The sequence below is a fragment of the Aspergillus ochraceoroseus genome (assembly GCF_002846915.1).
Source record: "Aspergillus ochraceoroseus IBT 24754 chromosome Unknown P175scaffold_8, whole genome shotgun sequence".
NCBI lineage: Eukaryota > Fungi > Ascomycota > Eurotiomycetes > Eurotiales > Aspergillaceae > Aspergillus > Aspergillus ochraceoroseus.
The window spans coordinates 565,423-579,862 of NW_024468483.1; the positions used below are offsets into that span (position 1 = coordinate 565,423).

The 14,440-nt window shown below is 49.1% G+C and overlaps 5 protein-coding genes across 5 annotated transcripts; all 5 read right to left on the reverse strand.

Annotated features, from left to right (window-relative positions):
- Positions 1-590: 590 nt before the first annotated feature.
- P175DRAFT_0444421 (putative spindle pole body component) lies at positions 591-3,567 on the reverse strand (the record flags this gene model as incomplete). Its single annotated transcript, XM_040894232.1, has 4 exons — positions 591-629; positions 709-3,121; positions 3,211-3,419; positions 3,508-3,567. 4 exons carry the CDS (start codon positions 3,565-3,567, stop codon positions 591-593), a joined length of 2,721 nt encoding a protein of 906 aa, XP_040749504.1.
- A 1,099-nt stretch (positions 3,568-4,666) lies between these two features.
- On the reverse strand, positions 4,667-5,765 carry P175DRAFT_0504003 (uS17 family ribosomal protein). Its single transcript, XM_040897747.1, has one exon. The coding sequence runs from the start codon at positions 5,544-5,546 to the stop codon at positions 4,821-4,823; it is 726 nt and encodes a 241-aa protein (XP_040749505.1). The 5' UTR covers positions 5,547-5,765; the 3' UTR covers positions 4,667-4,820.
- Positions 5,766-6,011: 246 nt separating this feature from the next.
- On the reverse strand, positions 6,012-8,341 carry P175DRAFT_0504004 (glycosyltransferase family 20 protein). Its single transcript, XM_040897748.1, has 5 exons — positions 7,810-8,341; positions 7,371-7,743; positions 6,939-7,309; positions 6,546-6,885; positions 6,012-6,491 (listed from the first exon to the last, which is right to left on the reverse strand). Exons 1-5 carry the CDS (start codon positions 8,111-8,113, stop codon positions 6,356-6,358), a joined length of 1,524 nt encoding a protein of 507 aa, XP_040749506.1. The 5' UTR covers positions 8,114-8,341; the 3' UTR covers positions 6,012-6,355.
- A 533-nt stretch (positions 8,342-8,874) lies between these two features.
- P175DRAFT_0525896 (putative metallo-beta-lactamase domain protein) lies at positions 8,875-10,417 on the reverse strand. The gene is made up of 4 exons (XM_040899437.1): positions 10,246-10,417; positions 10,098-10,110; positions 9,664-10,023; positions 8,875-9,608 (listed from the first exon to the last, which is right to left on the reverse strand). The coding sequence occupies exons 1-4, from the start codon at positions 10,324-10,326 to the stop codon at positions 9,187-9,189; spliced, it is 876 nt and encodes a 291-aa protein (XP_040749507.1). The 5' UTR covers positions 10,327-10,417; the 3' UTR covers positions 8,875-9,186.
- Positions 10,418-11,443: 1,026 nt separating this feature from the next.
- On the reverse strand, positions 11,444-14,326 carry acoA (aconitate hydratase ACO1; the record flags this gene model as incomplete). The annotated part of the gene is made up of 6 exons (XM_040898597.1): positions 11,444-11,704; positions 11,774-13,119; positions 13,178-13,776; positions 13,869-13,888; positions 13,983-14,054; positions 14,291-14,326. 6 exons carry the CDS (start codon positions 14,324-14,326, stop codon positions 11,444-11,446), a joined length of 2,334 nt encoding a protein of 777 aa, XP_040749508.1.
- Between the last annotated feature and the right edge of the window lie 114 nt (positions 14,327-14,440).

The window sequence follows — 14,440 nt, forward strand, 5'->3', positions numbered from 1 at the left end:
TGCAAGTACATGACTAACTAGTAATCCCTCTTACATGATAGACTAAACGAACAAATTAGATCGATAGGTCGATAGATGGGTAAATGGATGGGATGATTGGGTATCGTACAGGAACTTCCATACATCAAATCAAGTCAAGTCAAGTCAAACGAAGCAATCAGCACTCAAAGCTCCCAGAGGGGCTATGAAAATATAAAGCAGAAGTAGAAAGCACAAAGCACAAAACCCAAACATATGCAAACCAGATGATAATTACCCACCCGCCTTGCAAAACCACGCAGTTTATTTTGATTGCTCTCCAGCCTAAGCGGATGAGATGAAAGAAAACGAAATGAGACAAAACCAGCATAAAAAAGGGATGAAGGATGACCGGCCATTAATACAGCTTGACAAAAAGAGTATAAGAAAGAGATAAGGGAAGCGAAAGAGCTAACCAGCCCGCCGAAGCTAAGGAACCCTCGTCGTTGAACCGTACAAGTTCATGATAGAAAAAAGGATGAGACAAAATAAACAAACAACACAAGTTATGTCGTTTTGTAAGGAGGAGCGGAGGTAAGAGGAGGAAAGGAAAAACGTCGTTCATTCAATCATTAGCGCTGTGCGGGTGGTCGTGTAAGTCCTTGTCTAGCCTATTGTAGGAGTTTGAAATTAGCTATTTTTGTCCCAAGGACGAGGGTGCTCGAAAAATACGAGTAAAAGGTGGCATACCTTCATCTGTTCGATTCGTGCCTTTAACTGGCTGGTCACTTCAGCTGCTCTCTTCCAATTCTCCGCTGGCTCGGTACTTCTTGCGGGCTGGTCTTCTCCAGAGGCACTACCGGATCCTATGATCGAGGACCGTGTTGGGCTGCCCAACCCAGAATAGGCAGTCCCAAATGTTGGGCTGAACTTCCGACGGCCCAGTCCTCCCTCTCTGCCACCCAGTCCTGGGGATTCGAGTCCATTGTTCTCTTTCTCTTCGCTAGGGCTTGCCGAAGCATAGCTACGGGGCCGTGTGCTCTCGAACCGGGATCCCAAATGAAGCCCACTTCGCGAAATAGCGCCATGGCCATTGCTGCCGGGATCTTGGTAGATAGATGCGGCCTCGGGAATCGGCATATTAAATTGATCGGTGATAGCATTGGGTGGGCTCATTGCACCAGAGCGGAGAGCTCTAGTGAGTTCACGCTTGAGACGGTCGATCTCGCGCTGTTGCTTCTGAACTGTTTGCTCTGCTGACTCTGCGTCACTCCGAGCTCTGACCAGCTGGGTCTCTTTGGCCTTAATGCTTAGGACATCTCTTGTATGGTCTTCAATGAGTTGTGCATTCTGGTTTTGAAGCTCTGTCACTTGTGAGTTAAGCCTGGATCTGTCGGACTTCAAGTCCTCGATCATTCGGATAAATCGCTCTTTTTCGGCTCTAAGTTCGTCCAATTCTGCCCTTTCAATAGCTGAGATGCCGCTGAGAGCAGGGGCAGGGGCAGGCGCTGGTGCTGGTGGTTCACTGGCTGGCTTGGCGATGGGGCGGCCTGCAAGGCCTCGTCCAAGTCCAAACTTTGATACAGGGGCATGTTGTGGCTGTTCTTCGGACGGCGGTGAAATAACCCGTCTCTGGGGAGATGCCAGCCCCCCCGGTCCGCCGAGCTTTTTCTGGAGCTTCAGCCCTGAGCCTGGTGCCGGAAGACCGCCTGGCTTTCCTAGACCGCCCAGTTTGGACGGCATAGATTTCGCGGATGGCTTCGGCGGGGAAGGAGCTGGCTCTTCGGCTGGAGGTGGTGCTGCTGCTGGAGCTTTCTTCAATCCTAATGCTGGCTTCCTGCCCCCAACAACCTTCTTCCCAGCCGCAGATGCGACCTTGGGTGGGCCAACAATAGGCTTTGGCCTATCCTTTGCTTTCACCTCCGCTGTTTCAAAATATTCCTTAATCTTTGTCTTTCGGATATCATCCAGGCCATCTAGGAAGGGGTTCATTGCTCGCTCGCCCATGATCTTCATCAAAGTACCAAGGATTTCTGCGCCTCCTGCACGATTTACCTCGCTAGACTCTGTGAGAAGTTTGGTAGCTGCATCAGCAATCGACTTGACTTCTGTTTTCGACGGGACTTCTCTGGTAGTTCGAAGACAACGAATCAAAAACTTGACAGTTTCCTGCTTTACCTGTGGGTTTTTGTGTTTCAAAAATTCAAAAGTTTCTTCTAAGCAGTCTGTCAAGCTAGTCGCAATAAAAACCGCGTCCAAAGCCTGGCCCAAAGCGTCTGCGACACTTTGTTTCTTCTCCTTCAAGCGTTCCATAATCGGGGACATGACGGTAGAACGATACTTGCCAAATCCACTGCGAAGACCTTTGGCTAAAAGCTCAATACAATTCGCCGCCACGGTCACAACTGAGATGTTAGCATCTTTCATGCACTTGGCCAGCACCCTAGAAATTTCGTCAAACGGGCCGTCCTTGATTTTCGGAACATTCAAGGCCGTATATAGAGCATCAAGACCCTCCTTCCTATCCTTCCATTTTGACGACGCCAGTTGATCATGGAAGTCTTTAGGAATCTTAGGAAATACATCGACGGGTTCCGCAAGATCAAAGACGTCGACTTCCCCGGCTTCTTCTTCAGCATACTCCTCTCCTCCATCCATTTCACCGCTCTCTGCCACAGCACTTGCTGTAGCCATGGCATCTTGTTGGGCGCGTGTAAGTCTTTCTTGCTTCGGGGCTGGTTCTTGTTTTACTGTCTCAAAAAGCTTCTCGAGATCTTGCTGTTGGACTGGCTTCAATTCACCCCAAAAGAGGGGCTTAATGGCTTCTTTCAGCCATCTATAAAGTTCCACAGTGAGGTTCTGTGCCTCCGCACGGACGTTCTTATCGGCATGACCGAAAACCTTTGGCAAGGCCTTCAATACTGGTTTGGGGTCGACGATCTTACAGCCGAAATTGTGATACAGAGCGGTCAATCCAGCTAGTGTAGCGGCAATAACCTTGGGAACTTTGTGTGAGAGCAAAGGAATTATTTCTTCGATCACTGGGTCGGCCTTATCAAGTTCCACGCACAGGAGCAGTGCCTCGAGCGCACTAGCTTTCGCAGCGGGCCTGGTAGACGGTAGGCCTTTCTCGACAATACCGGCAACTGTAGATCCTCGAGTTCTTCATGGCAGGTTAGCCAACCCCCCTCCCCGGTACAATAAAAACAAAGTATCGAAATTATCGACAGAGAGAAGTCCAGGAAGAAATACCTAACACAGGCCGCCACTCCACCAAATTTAAGGAATGCACAGTAAGCCGCTAGACCATCTTGTTGGGCTGCAACGTTGGAATCTGTGACCGCGCCTTTCCACAAGCCAGGATCTTGGAGAAACGGGGCGAATACTGGATCCGACTCGTCTGGTGATTTTTCGATTTGTACCTTAGCATCTTCGTATCCCCCTTTTCGAACTTTCCAGTTCTAATCCACAGAAATAGCATATCAGTATTTGGGCTCGACATTATCGATACGACCGGAGAAACGGAGGGTAGTAAACAAACAAGCTGACCTTGTGTGCGAAGCGTTCGGGTAACGGCAAGGAAGAGAAATCGTCCTCTCCCTCGGCCATGATAACGGTTTATTATGTCCTAGAAGGGATCAAGGGAATTAGCGATGTTAAGGGAGAGCCGGATGCGGTCAGGTCGGGTCAGGTCATAAGCCAAACCTGGAGGGCATGTGAAGAAAGTGCAGACTAGGTATCGTGCTTGAGAGCGAACCCTGGGGACAGAATCCTTTGTCCAACGAGGAACCGGCGGGAATGTCATTATGGGGTCAACACACCTTGGTCTTGCAGACGATTGCAGATCTTGTGCACAGAGGCGGAGTGTGAACGGGATGTTGGGAGACAAACAACACACTTACACCACACCATGCACCACAGAGAATTGCGAACGGTGATCACTGGAGAGAGGATGATGTGTAATAGATGATGATAATAGTTAGGGCGGGTTTGCCAAATAATGAGCCGATAGAAAGTTGGCTAGATAGATCGATCGATGGGGCGGAGAGAGGGGGAGATGGAGAGAGGGAGGGAGAGAGTAAACAATCAACGTCGGTGTTGCTGCTGGGGTGACTTTGCGACCTAAAAAGTTTGGGCTTGGCGGCGGGTTTACTCTGGAAAAAAAAAAAAAAAAAAAAAAAAGAGGTGAGAGACAGAAAGAGACAAAAGTTCCTGCTACTGTCAATCTATATATGAACCACAATAAGAATTAACTCTTATTATTTGTTTGCACTTTGTCTAAATAAATTTGATTGAATTATAAAAGAGGAGTTCTGCAGAGGACTTGTGTACCCTGGAGAATCAAGTTATCGTTCTTTATTCTTCCGCAGGTACTTGACCCCGCCAGTGACATAACTCACTCATACCTTGGGTAGCAATATCCTTTAGGGATTCTATGATATAGGCTAGGCTCTAGATAATAAAGGAGGTTGTGTTTGTGGTATCTGTAGAAGTAGTGTAGCCATAGAGTATTGATTTGACTAGACCAGCCCCCATTCAAGATATTATAGGATATTGCATACCTGTACATCCCATGAGTCTAGTATAATCTAGGGTTGTATGAAAAACCGAATTCGTGTCTGTTGATTGAGTATTGATATGGTAAAGGTTGTGTAGCATATATATATATATATAAAGGTACCTACCTGTAGGGTACCTTTTCCTAGTAATGTGGAAAGCCCGCAGGTAGCTTTTATAACAATCTATTCCCAGCAAAACATACCCATAGTATGAAATACCTTATGAACTATCTAATATAACAATATAATACACATCTCCTCCCCCAACCACCTTGCCTAAACTACAACCCCCCATTGCATCATCTATGCCTGAGTAGAGGTAGTCCGCTCCAAAACCAACCTCCGAATACGCCCGACATGTTCATGTCCATGGATCTGTCCCTGTCCCTGCATTTGCACCTCCTCCTCCTCCTCCCCTCTCCTCTCTTCCCTCCTGGTAGCCTTGGCCGCCCGCTTCTGTGCACGTAGCGCATCCCTCTCCTCCCGGGACAAAACCGCCGGACGACCCTCAATGGATTCTCCAAATGGCGCAATGATCCGCTCTACGACATGACGCACGCGACGGCTCTTCGGGAACCCAGACGAGAACTCAATCACGTCACCCTCGCGCAGCGAGTTCTGCGGATCCGAGACCAGGTAGGTTGTGATCTTGGGGTAGCTCTTGCGTAGATAGCTGTCCCACATGGTGTGGCGGTGGTCGACGCGGACGGTGCGGTCCATGTGGCCGACGGAAACGACGGTGCCGGTTTTCAGGCTGTAGGGGTAGTTGCGGAGAGAGGGGAGGGTGGTGGCGGTAGTGGTGGATGGGAGGGTGGTTTGTTGTTGCTGCGGCTGCGGCTGCGGCTGCTGCTGCTGCTCTTGAAGCTCTGAGGCTGGAGAAGGGGTAGAGGATAGGGATCGGCGGGGAATGAAAGCTGGTCGAGTGGAATAGAGAGACGCCAGTTCTGCTGTAGAGGAGGTTGTCGTGGTTCTTCGGATGATGGAGGACCGGAGGGGCTGCATCGCCCGGAAAATATGGGTTGGAGACATTTCCCCCAAGCCGTATGTATGAATAAATGTTGACTCCGAAAATGGTCGATAAATCAACCAAGACGGTTCTTACCCTGTAACGCACTTGATCGAGATTTGAGGAGGCTTGACGGAGATTTTGCAGAGGCGAAAGGCTGCAAAATCCGAAGATCTGGAGAAATTGTCGTCAAAATAGGTAACGAATGGACTCCCCAAAATTTATAATGGAAGTAAAAGGACTATCACCCCTGTTTGCTGCTGCAATTGCCTTCAATGAAAGTTTGATCAGTTCGATGCCGATTCTTGCGCAAGTTGAATATCGAGGAATTTCTTGACGGGTCTGTTTGCATTGTTTGCAATCCCAACCCGATTTGGCATACCTACTACTAACAGCCCAACGACGATATGCCTATTTAGAGACCAAAATTAAAACGAAAACGACTATAATTATGCTGGAAAAAAAACCAAGCCCTTTTTCAGAAATATCTCGTTGTTGTTCATTAAGTACATAAAACGTGTTTAACCCTCAGAGGGACCGGCATATATAGTCTCTCCTCCATGTACAAGACTCTAACCCCTTCCACCCACATCGAGAGACTGAGCGCGACGTAAAGTATGTATAAATAGGGTAAAAGAATGCAATGCAGGTATAACAGATCAAATCCACTTTCGCCGTGTCCTGTGCTAATACTAATCTTTTGAACCAGAGTGTTCACATGTTGCCATGTTTTGCTTTTATTTTTTCATTTACAGTCTCAATCAGGACTGAAAAGGAAAAAGAAAAGAAAAATAAGAAGAAGAAAAATTTTATGACCAGGGGCCACCAGGTGTTATCGTTCCCCTTTCTCCTTGCCTACGCCATCTGGCAAAGAGTTATTGGTGAGAGCCTTTTTGGCTTGGAATTTCTCTGCTGACTGGGCTGAAATCCTCGTCAATTCAGACACAAAAGACTGACCCCAGAAAGCACTATAACATGTTAACTTCTCTCCCCTGACTCAATGGATGACAATGTAGACGCACCTTGTGTACTTGTTGATATATTTGTCGAGCTTGGAGAAGTTCAGCGCCCTTTGCTCGTCACTCATAGTAACAGCTTCCTGATAGGCACCGGCAAGTTCCTCGGTATTCCACGGGTTAATAATTATACTTCCATTAAGACTCTGAGCTGCGCCGGCAAATTCGGATAGAACCAGTACTCCATGTCTTTTCTGTTGGGTGGCTATGTATTCGTACGCAACGAGGTTCATGCCATCTCGAGTTGAGGATACAATACAGGCGTCTGATACGGCATACAAAGCAATCAACTCGTCGAAGTTGACCGACTTGTGGAGGAAATGGATAGGCATGAACTCGACAGTGCCTGCCAGCAAATTAATAAAGAGGGGATCATGATTATTTTGGAAGGAAACTCACCGAATTTACCATTGATCCTGCCTACAAGTTCGTTTACAACAGCCCTCAAGTTTTGGTACTCCTCTACATCTTGTCGACTGGGAACAGCAACCTGAACGAGAACCACTTTTCCTACCCATTCTGGATGGTCACTGAGGAATACCTCGAGGGCGTGCAATTTCTGGGGCACACCCTTGATATAATCCAATCGATCAACACCCACCATGAGCTTCACGCCTTGGAATTTTTGTTCGAGCATTGCAATTCGTTTTTGGACCTTTTCCTTCTTCAGTCCTTCTTGAAACTTCTCCGGATCGATACCGATGGGGAATGCGCCACAGGCAATTATCTTGCCTTGAAACTCTATCCCGTTGGGAGTTGTTGGGAGCCCGCTGTAATTGCAGTTAGTGTCTGCCTCCTTAAGACGCAGGGAAAAAAGAGGAGTTCAAGTACAGTAACCGTGAGCAAGCGCTCAAGAAGTGTCTTGTGTAGTCGTAGGTATGGAAACCAATGAGATCGCAATGGAGAACACCTAGCAAGAGCTCATTTCTTACGGGAAGAATGCGGTAGATCTCACTGCTAGGGAACGGGGTGTGGAGGAAGAATCCGATCTTGACGTTTTGCTTGGTATCCCCAATTTCTTCTCGAAGCATCTCCGGAAGAAGCATCAAATGGTAATCATGGACCCAGATTAAGTCTCCATCTTGGACCTCCTTCGCAACGGCCTTGGCGAACAGACGGTTCGCTTCCTTGTAAGCCTCCCAGGCGGATTCATCGAAAGTGATTTCCCCAGGATGGTAGTGAAAGAGTGGCCAAAGGATAGAATCTGGTCAACACGAAGAATTTGTCAGTACAGGACACCTCTATCCTAGAATCCATACCGTAGACTGACTGGAAAATCCATTATAGTGGCGGTCTGCAAGATCATTATCAATGAAAACCGGAATGGCACCATATTCGTCCTTCAAGCGCTGTTTGACCACGGGGATTTCTTCCTCTGGAACCTCCAAACCGGGCCAGCCGTACCATTGGAAGGTAGTGGATTTCGTGAGACCGCTCAGACCGCTCACCAAGCCGCCGGAGGACATGGAAAAGTCATACCGGCCATCTTCGGAGCGTTTGATGGTAATTGGTAGCCGGTTTGAAACAAGAAGAAGCCTGGCTTCACTCTGTGTGGGGGTCTCAAGGGTGGGCATGTTGGAGAGGGAGCGGAAGCGTCCAGTATAGATGCAAGATACGTCAAAGAAACGAGAAGGATCAGGGATCCGGGGCTGGCAAGGACCAATAAAAGTGACAAAGAGGCGAGATTATCACAGGGGATCCGATCCCACCTGAAGACAAGAAGAGCGCAGTAAGGGTCCACAGGGATGATTGTTTGTTCTCCTTTCAGCGAGGGTAAGAGGAGGGGGGGGGGGGGGGGGGGGAAGTGTCGTCAGGCAAGCTTCTTGATGCGGAAAAAAAAATTAGTAAACCTCTAATTGAAAATGAGAAGGCACAGTACAAGACATGGAAGATAAACAGGGAGAAGATAGATTGACAAGTCACTTACTCTCTGGATCTTTGTTCTCCTTCACTCTCCTTCATACACTCTCTCTTTGTCTGTAGGCGGGGGAGCTGTCAAAGGGGAGCCAAAGAGGGGCGTTAACTAGAGTCCAGCGCGCGGACCAATCGACCCAAGAAGCTTGGGTAAGAAGATAACCAGAGAAGCCACACAATATCTCACACTCCTCACTAACGAACTCATCAGTTTTAGGTATGCATATGTGAAATTGGATTTTGCAAAATCAATTTTCTTTTTGTACTGGAGGAGGAGGGGGGGAAAAAAAAGCGGGCGCCTTTTGCCTAAGGAATGCAGGTGATGACGAAGAGGATGACGGCTCAGGGCGGGAGAAATTTAGTCCAATACCGATGAAGTCAGGCTGGAAGCCAGGTGCTTCGGATTGTCCAGTAGGTACTTGATTCTTCACTCCAAATAATGTTAGTCTGATATCATACGAGTCGCGGGGTCTCACAACCGCTCTGGACCGAGTCCAGGCATCTAGTGACATTTATTTCTTATTGAAACTACTGTAAGAACATGCACGCCTGTAGTCCCTGTCTCGAAAGATGACCGAAACCAATGATTACTCCTTGCTCGTTCTATGCTCTGTATCAACGTTGGGTATCGAAAGGTTGTAATAGAGTCTGGCGCTCGGACAATGATATGGTTCTGCACGAAACATCATCAAATCTCAAGTCTTCTTGCCCGGTGGTTCGCATGATGTCGGAATCACAAGGTAGACTTCTCGCTGTTCAATGCCCATCTCCCTAAATCCCCGTCGTGGACCACCCTCCTTTCCTCTTCAAGCTTGCCCAATACCTGGATGACGCCATTCGCGGCAGGAAGGTGGAGGTTCTCGGGGACATTGTGATATATTACCTTCACGATTTCAAGAGGGGTCCAGCCCGTCTGTCGTTCAGGGGAGTGCTCGGTCTCACCTACATCGAGTTTGCCATACCGAAGAACTCGGATGATCTCGTCCTCGCGCTGCTGCCTGTGTTTGATATATTCCACAATCCTCGTCGTCGCTTTCTCAATCACTTGGCCATGGCCTGGGTATCCGCGTCCGGACACCCGGGTTTGCATCCGTTGTAAACTGTCGAGATAGACGTTCAGTTCTTCAAAAACTGCTGTTCCGTGGCCCAGGACATCTTGCAGACACGTATTAGCTCTTCGGAAATGATCCACGGAGCGAGAGTCACTCACTATCCCCAGTGAAGATGGCATCTTCTTCTTCGAGCAAAAACATCATGTGGTCAACAGTATGCCCAGGTGTATGGCAGGCTTTTAAGGTTGCTCCCTCGACACGGAAAATCTGTCCATCTTCGATATCGTTTTGCCCCTCACCTGGCTGGTGCTTGTAAATAGTCACATCGGGACAAAGCCTGAGGAGATCTGGAATACCGCTGACATGATCATGGTGCCAGTGTGTTAGGAGAGCTTGATGCACCGTAGCATTTTCATCTGACAGCACTTTTTTCAGGTGAGTTGCCCAGAACGGTCTGCCTTCACCGGTGTCGATGAGAATTCGTTGAGGCCCTTGGCCGACAAGGTAAGTGTTTGTTCCTATAGAACAGTGTAAGAGTCAACACCCGTGAGTGATACCAGGGGGGGGGGGTTGGATTTTGATTAGAACAAACCTTGTAGAGTAAACTGTTTCGAAGCAAATAATAGTCAGTCAGTAAGACAATCAATCAATCACACCAGGTCGCAACTTAACGAGAAGTCATGCCGTCGGAAGTTCACAACCCACAACCCCCCCCAGTCCTTAGGTAGATGTCATCTTACCTTCCCCGGATTCCCACCAAGTATGCGCAGCACCGAAGCACTAAGCCTCTCCACCTCCGGCAAAGGAACAAACTGAGCCATTCTCTTTCGCCCACCCTTAGCCGTCTCAGTAACCTTCAAGTAAACTGCACGTTATGGGAAAAAAAAAAAAAAAAAACAAAGAAGGTTGGAGTTAGCGCAGGAACCAAGTCAACTAACTGAACCTGTTTTAAAACCCCAAAAAATAATCTGCTGGAGAAATCGCCAGAATTCTCGGGAAACTGCACAAGAGTTGCCGGGAAAGTTGGGAAATTGGCTCACCGCTGGCAAGCTTATGTTTATAGTTAGCGAGCTACTTTATCAAAGTCGGATGCTATTTTGATTTACCTGGATAGATATTCTGGGCAGGTGGAGAAAACCAAACAACAGTATTACGAATGAAGACAAGCTACCTAAAGAGGTTCGAACGTTCATTCATTATGAGGGTGACAGGTCACACTTGACCCCATAAAATCTTCTCCTCTCTCCCCGGGTCTATCTGGACTTCTTTCACGCTGAAAACCTGCCGATACCTAACGAACTAAAGTCTAATGGTTACCTCCGGGGCGGGGCAGCGGCGGATGCACATTGATTGCCATTGGCCTCGGCCAGTTCGGCAAAACCAGTGAGCACGCGATATTATGTCATCGGTCATCGGTCATCGTGATTTTGTACAGAGGATTTTTTCAAGTTGGGGGACAGGAGCATCAAGGATTCACGTAAAGCGCTCATATACACTTGCATGTACTATGTAGAGCAGCAGGTGCTTGGAATAGGGGGTTAAGACGGGGGAACGGGGTGAACAGAAGGAAATAATATTGGTATGCATCCAGTCCCTAACATACAGTGGATGGTGTAGAAAAAGCAAATGCTATATCCATATAGTCCACCCAAAGGGGTGCAAAAAACAACCCTTAAAGACGTGAACAAAACGCGATTCGTAAAATTTTCTCAGAACTCCCACCCCACCCCATCATAGAAAGACCATTAGCAGCTGCTACCAACCCCATGACTGCTTCCACCTCCAGGGAGACAGCCCTTGGACAGGTGTTCCAAGGTGTCCAGACCACCGAATATGTTTCTTGCTGATTGTTCGAAGCATACAAAATATAATTTACATATGAGCCTTCATTATCTGAGGGTGAAGGTCCATGTCTCCCTACATGCTGTCACATGCTGTTTATTTGCCAGACTTGCGAGCCATGGTGTTGAGGGCGGAGCCGTCCTTGAACCACTCAATCTGGGACTCGTTGAAGGTGTGGGAGAGCTTGACGTCAAAGGAAGCGCCATCCTTGGGGTGGACACGGAGAGTCATGGGCTTATCGACAGCAATCTCAGTGCAGAGCAGGTCAACGGTGTCATCGGGCTTGATCTTGTCGTAGTCGGCGGGGTCGGAGAAGGTCAGAGGAAGCATACCCTGCTTCTTCAGGTTGGTTTCGTGCTAAGAAAAGAATCCAAAGGTTAGTTTTGCGCGAACGAAGTCAGTTACGCAAGCCAAGGTGGAACTTACAATACGGGCAAAGCTGCGAGTGATGATGGCAAGACCACCAAGGTGGCGGGGCTCAAGAGCAGCATGCTCACGAGAGCTACCCTCACCATAGTTCCAGTCACCAATGACGACCCACTTAATACCGCGAGCCTTGTAGTCACGGGCGGTAGCGGGAACAGCATCATAAGCACCAGTGAAGGCGTTCTTGACCTTGTTGGCCTCACCGTTCTCGGCGTTGACAGCACCGATCAGCATGTTGTTGGAGATGTTGTCAAGATGTCCACGGTACTTGAGCCATGGGCCAGCCATGGAAATGTGATCGGTGGTAGTCTTGCCCTTGCACTTGATCAGGATAGGAATGTTGGTGGCATCCTTTCCATCCCAAGCGTCGAATCCAGCAAGAAGCTGGAGACGGTCAGAAGAGGGGGAGACAGCGACTTCAACAGTGCTGCGGTCAGCAGGAGGAGCCTGGTAGGTGTCACGGCCTGGGTCATAGCCGAGGGAAGGAAGACCAGCACCAGTAGGGGCCTTGAGCTTGAATTCCTTGCCGTCCTTATCCTTGAGGGTGTCGGTGAGAGGGTTGAAGTTGAGGGTACCTGCGACGGTCATGGCGACGACGAGATCGGGGGAAGCGACGAAGGCATGGGTAGCAGGGTTGGCATCGTTACGACCAGTGAAGTTACGGTTGTAAGAAGAGATGATAGAGTTAGCAGTACCCTTCTTCACGTCCTTGCGGTCCCACTGTCCGATACAGGGACCGCAGGCGTTGGCAAGGATAACACCACCGTATTCTTCCAGGGTCTTGAGCTGACCATCGCGAGAGACGGTGGCACGAATCTGTTCGGAACCGGGGGTGATGGTAAAGAGGGACTTGGCCTTCAGGCCGTGGTCAAGAGCATCCTGGGCAATGGAGGCCGCACGGGACATATCCTCGTAGGAAGAGTTGGTGCAAGAACCAATCAGACCAACCTTCAGTTCCTCGGGCCAGCCATTGGCCTTGACAGCGTCCCTGAACTTGGAGATGGGGGTGGCAAGATCGGGAGTGAAGGGACCGTTGATGTGGGGCTCGAGCTCAGAAAGGTTGATCTCGATAAGCTGATCGTACTCAGCACCCTCATCCTCGCGGAGATCCTTGGCATAGGAGCGAGCAAAGTCACCAATGCGCTCACGCTTGGTAGCCTTCAGGTACTCGTACATGCGGTCGTTGAAGGGGAAGAGAGAGGTGGTGGCACCAATCTCAGCACCCATGTTACAGATGGTGGCCATACCAGTGCAAGAAAGAGAGTCAACACCGGGTCCGTGGTATTCAATGATAGCACCAGTACCACCCTTGACGGTAAGCAAACCAGCAACCTTGAGGATAATATCTAAAAACTAGTTAGCGGATGCGCCCTGCTGGACACTGGCGAAAAAAGTGCAACTCACCCTTAGGGGTGGCCCATCCGCTCAGCTCACCGGTGAGCTTGACACCAATGACCTTGGGGGCTTTCAGTTCCCAAGGAAGACCAGCCATGACGTCGACAGCATCAGCACCACCAACACCGATGGCGGCAATAGCAAGACCACCAGCGTTAGGGGTGTGAGAGTCGGTACCGATCATAAGACCACCGGGGAAGGCGTAGTTCTCGAGGATAATCTGGTGAATAATACCAGAGCCAGGCTTCCAGAAACCAATGTTGTACTTGGCGGTAGCACTGGCAAGGAAGTCGTAAACTTCCTTGTTGATCTTGTTGGCACGAGCAAGATCCTTCTCGCCACCAAGCTGGGCCTCAATCAAGTGGTCGCAGTGGACGGTGGTGGGGGTAGCGACGGCGGGCATGCCAGCGGACATGAACTGCAGAATGGCCATCTGGGCAGTAGCATCCTGGCAAGCAACACGATCGGGGCGCAGCTTGAGGTAGGACTTGCCACGCTCGATGTCCTGGCCATGAGGATCGTCAAGATGAGAGTACAGAACCTTCTCGGCGTATGTGAGAGGGCGGCTCAGACGAGCGCGAACGATGTCCAAGTTCTCGGACATCTTCCTATTCAATTGAACATCATGTTAGTCAATGCGAGTTAATTGACATATGGGAGCAAAATTTTTGAGCGCCCAAAAATCAAGGCGAATGCGTACTTGTAGTTGATGTAGTTACCCTACACAGTATCGTTAGCGGACTTTGTCCCGTGCACAGGCATTTTCTCGCCCGAGGCAACCCAAAAGAGCGCAGGGTCGGAAATCACCACTCACCTTCTCGGTATTGCACATCTCGACCTTCTGGTCAAGAGGGTTGACGGTGGCCATACCCCTAGTCCCGAGAAGCTACAAAAATGTTAGTTTTTCCCAGAATGTAAAAAAAAATTTTGACCATAATTCAAATTCTCCCAGTACTCTATCCTGGGGTGGGAGGTGACGTCTTACAAGACGGGACTTGGGGGCCTGCGAGAATACCATGTTAGCTTTCCCATACTGCTTAGAGTCCGTACTAACCGACATCCATTGCTTGAATAACAGCAACTTCTCTCGGTTGGATGAACAAAGAATTCGGAGCGACTTACCAGCGCACCGATGCGCGCAAGCCTTGTGGAGATCATGATGGAAGCTCTCTATGCAAAGTGGGCAACGCCGCAACACACTCGAGAGCTAATCCAAGCAGCAACAAAAGCTACAACCTGGGGAAGCAAAGGATGGAGTGGAGAGTGAAGGGA

Bases quoted from the DNA above. Each gene is read 5' to 3' on its own strand.
- P175DRAFT_0504003 (XM_040897747.1), bottom strand. From the start codon at position 5,546: ATGTCTCCAACCCATATTTTCCGGGCGATGCAGCCCCTCCGGTCCTCC.
- P175DRAFT_0504004 (XM_040897748.1), bottom strand. From the start codon at position 8,113: ATGCCCACCCTTGAGACCCCCACACAGAGTGAAGCCAGGCTTCTTCTT. The intron at 7,310-7,370 runs GTACTTGAACTC...CTGCAATTACAG, and splicing joins AGCGCTTGCTCACGGTTACT to CGGGCTCCCAACAACTCCCA. The intron at 6,886-6,938 runs GTGAGTTTCCTT...ATTTGCTGGCAG, and splicing joins CAGGATCAATGGTAAATTCG to GCACTGTCGAGTTCATGCCT.
- P175DRAFT_0525896 (XM_040899437.1), bottom strand. From the start codon at position 10,326: ATGGCTCAGTTTGTTCCTTTGCCGGAGGTGGAGAGGCTTAGTGCTTCG. The intron at 9,609-9,663 runs GTGAGTGACTCT...CGTGTCTGCAAG, and splicing joins TGCCATCTTCACTGGGGATA to ATGTCCTGGGCCACGGAACA.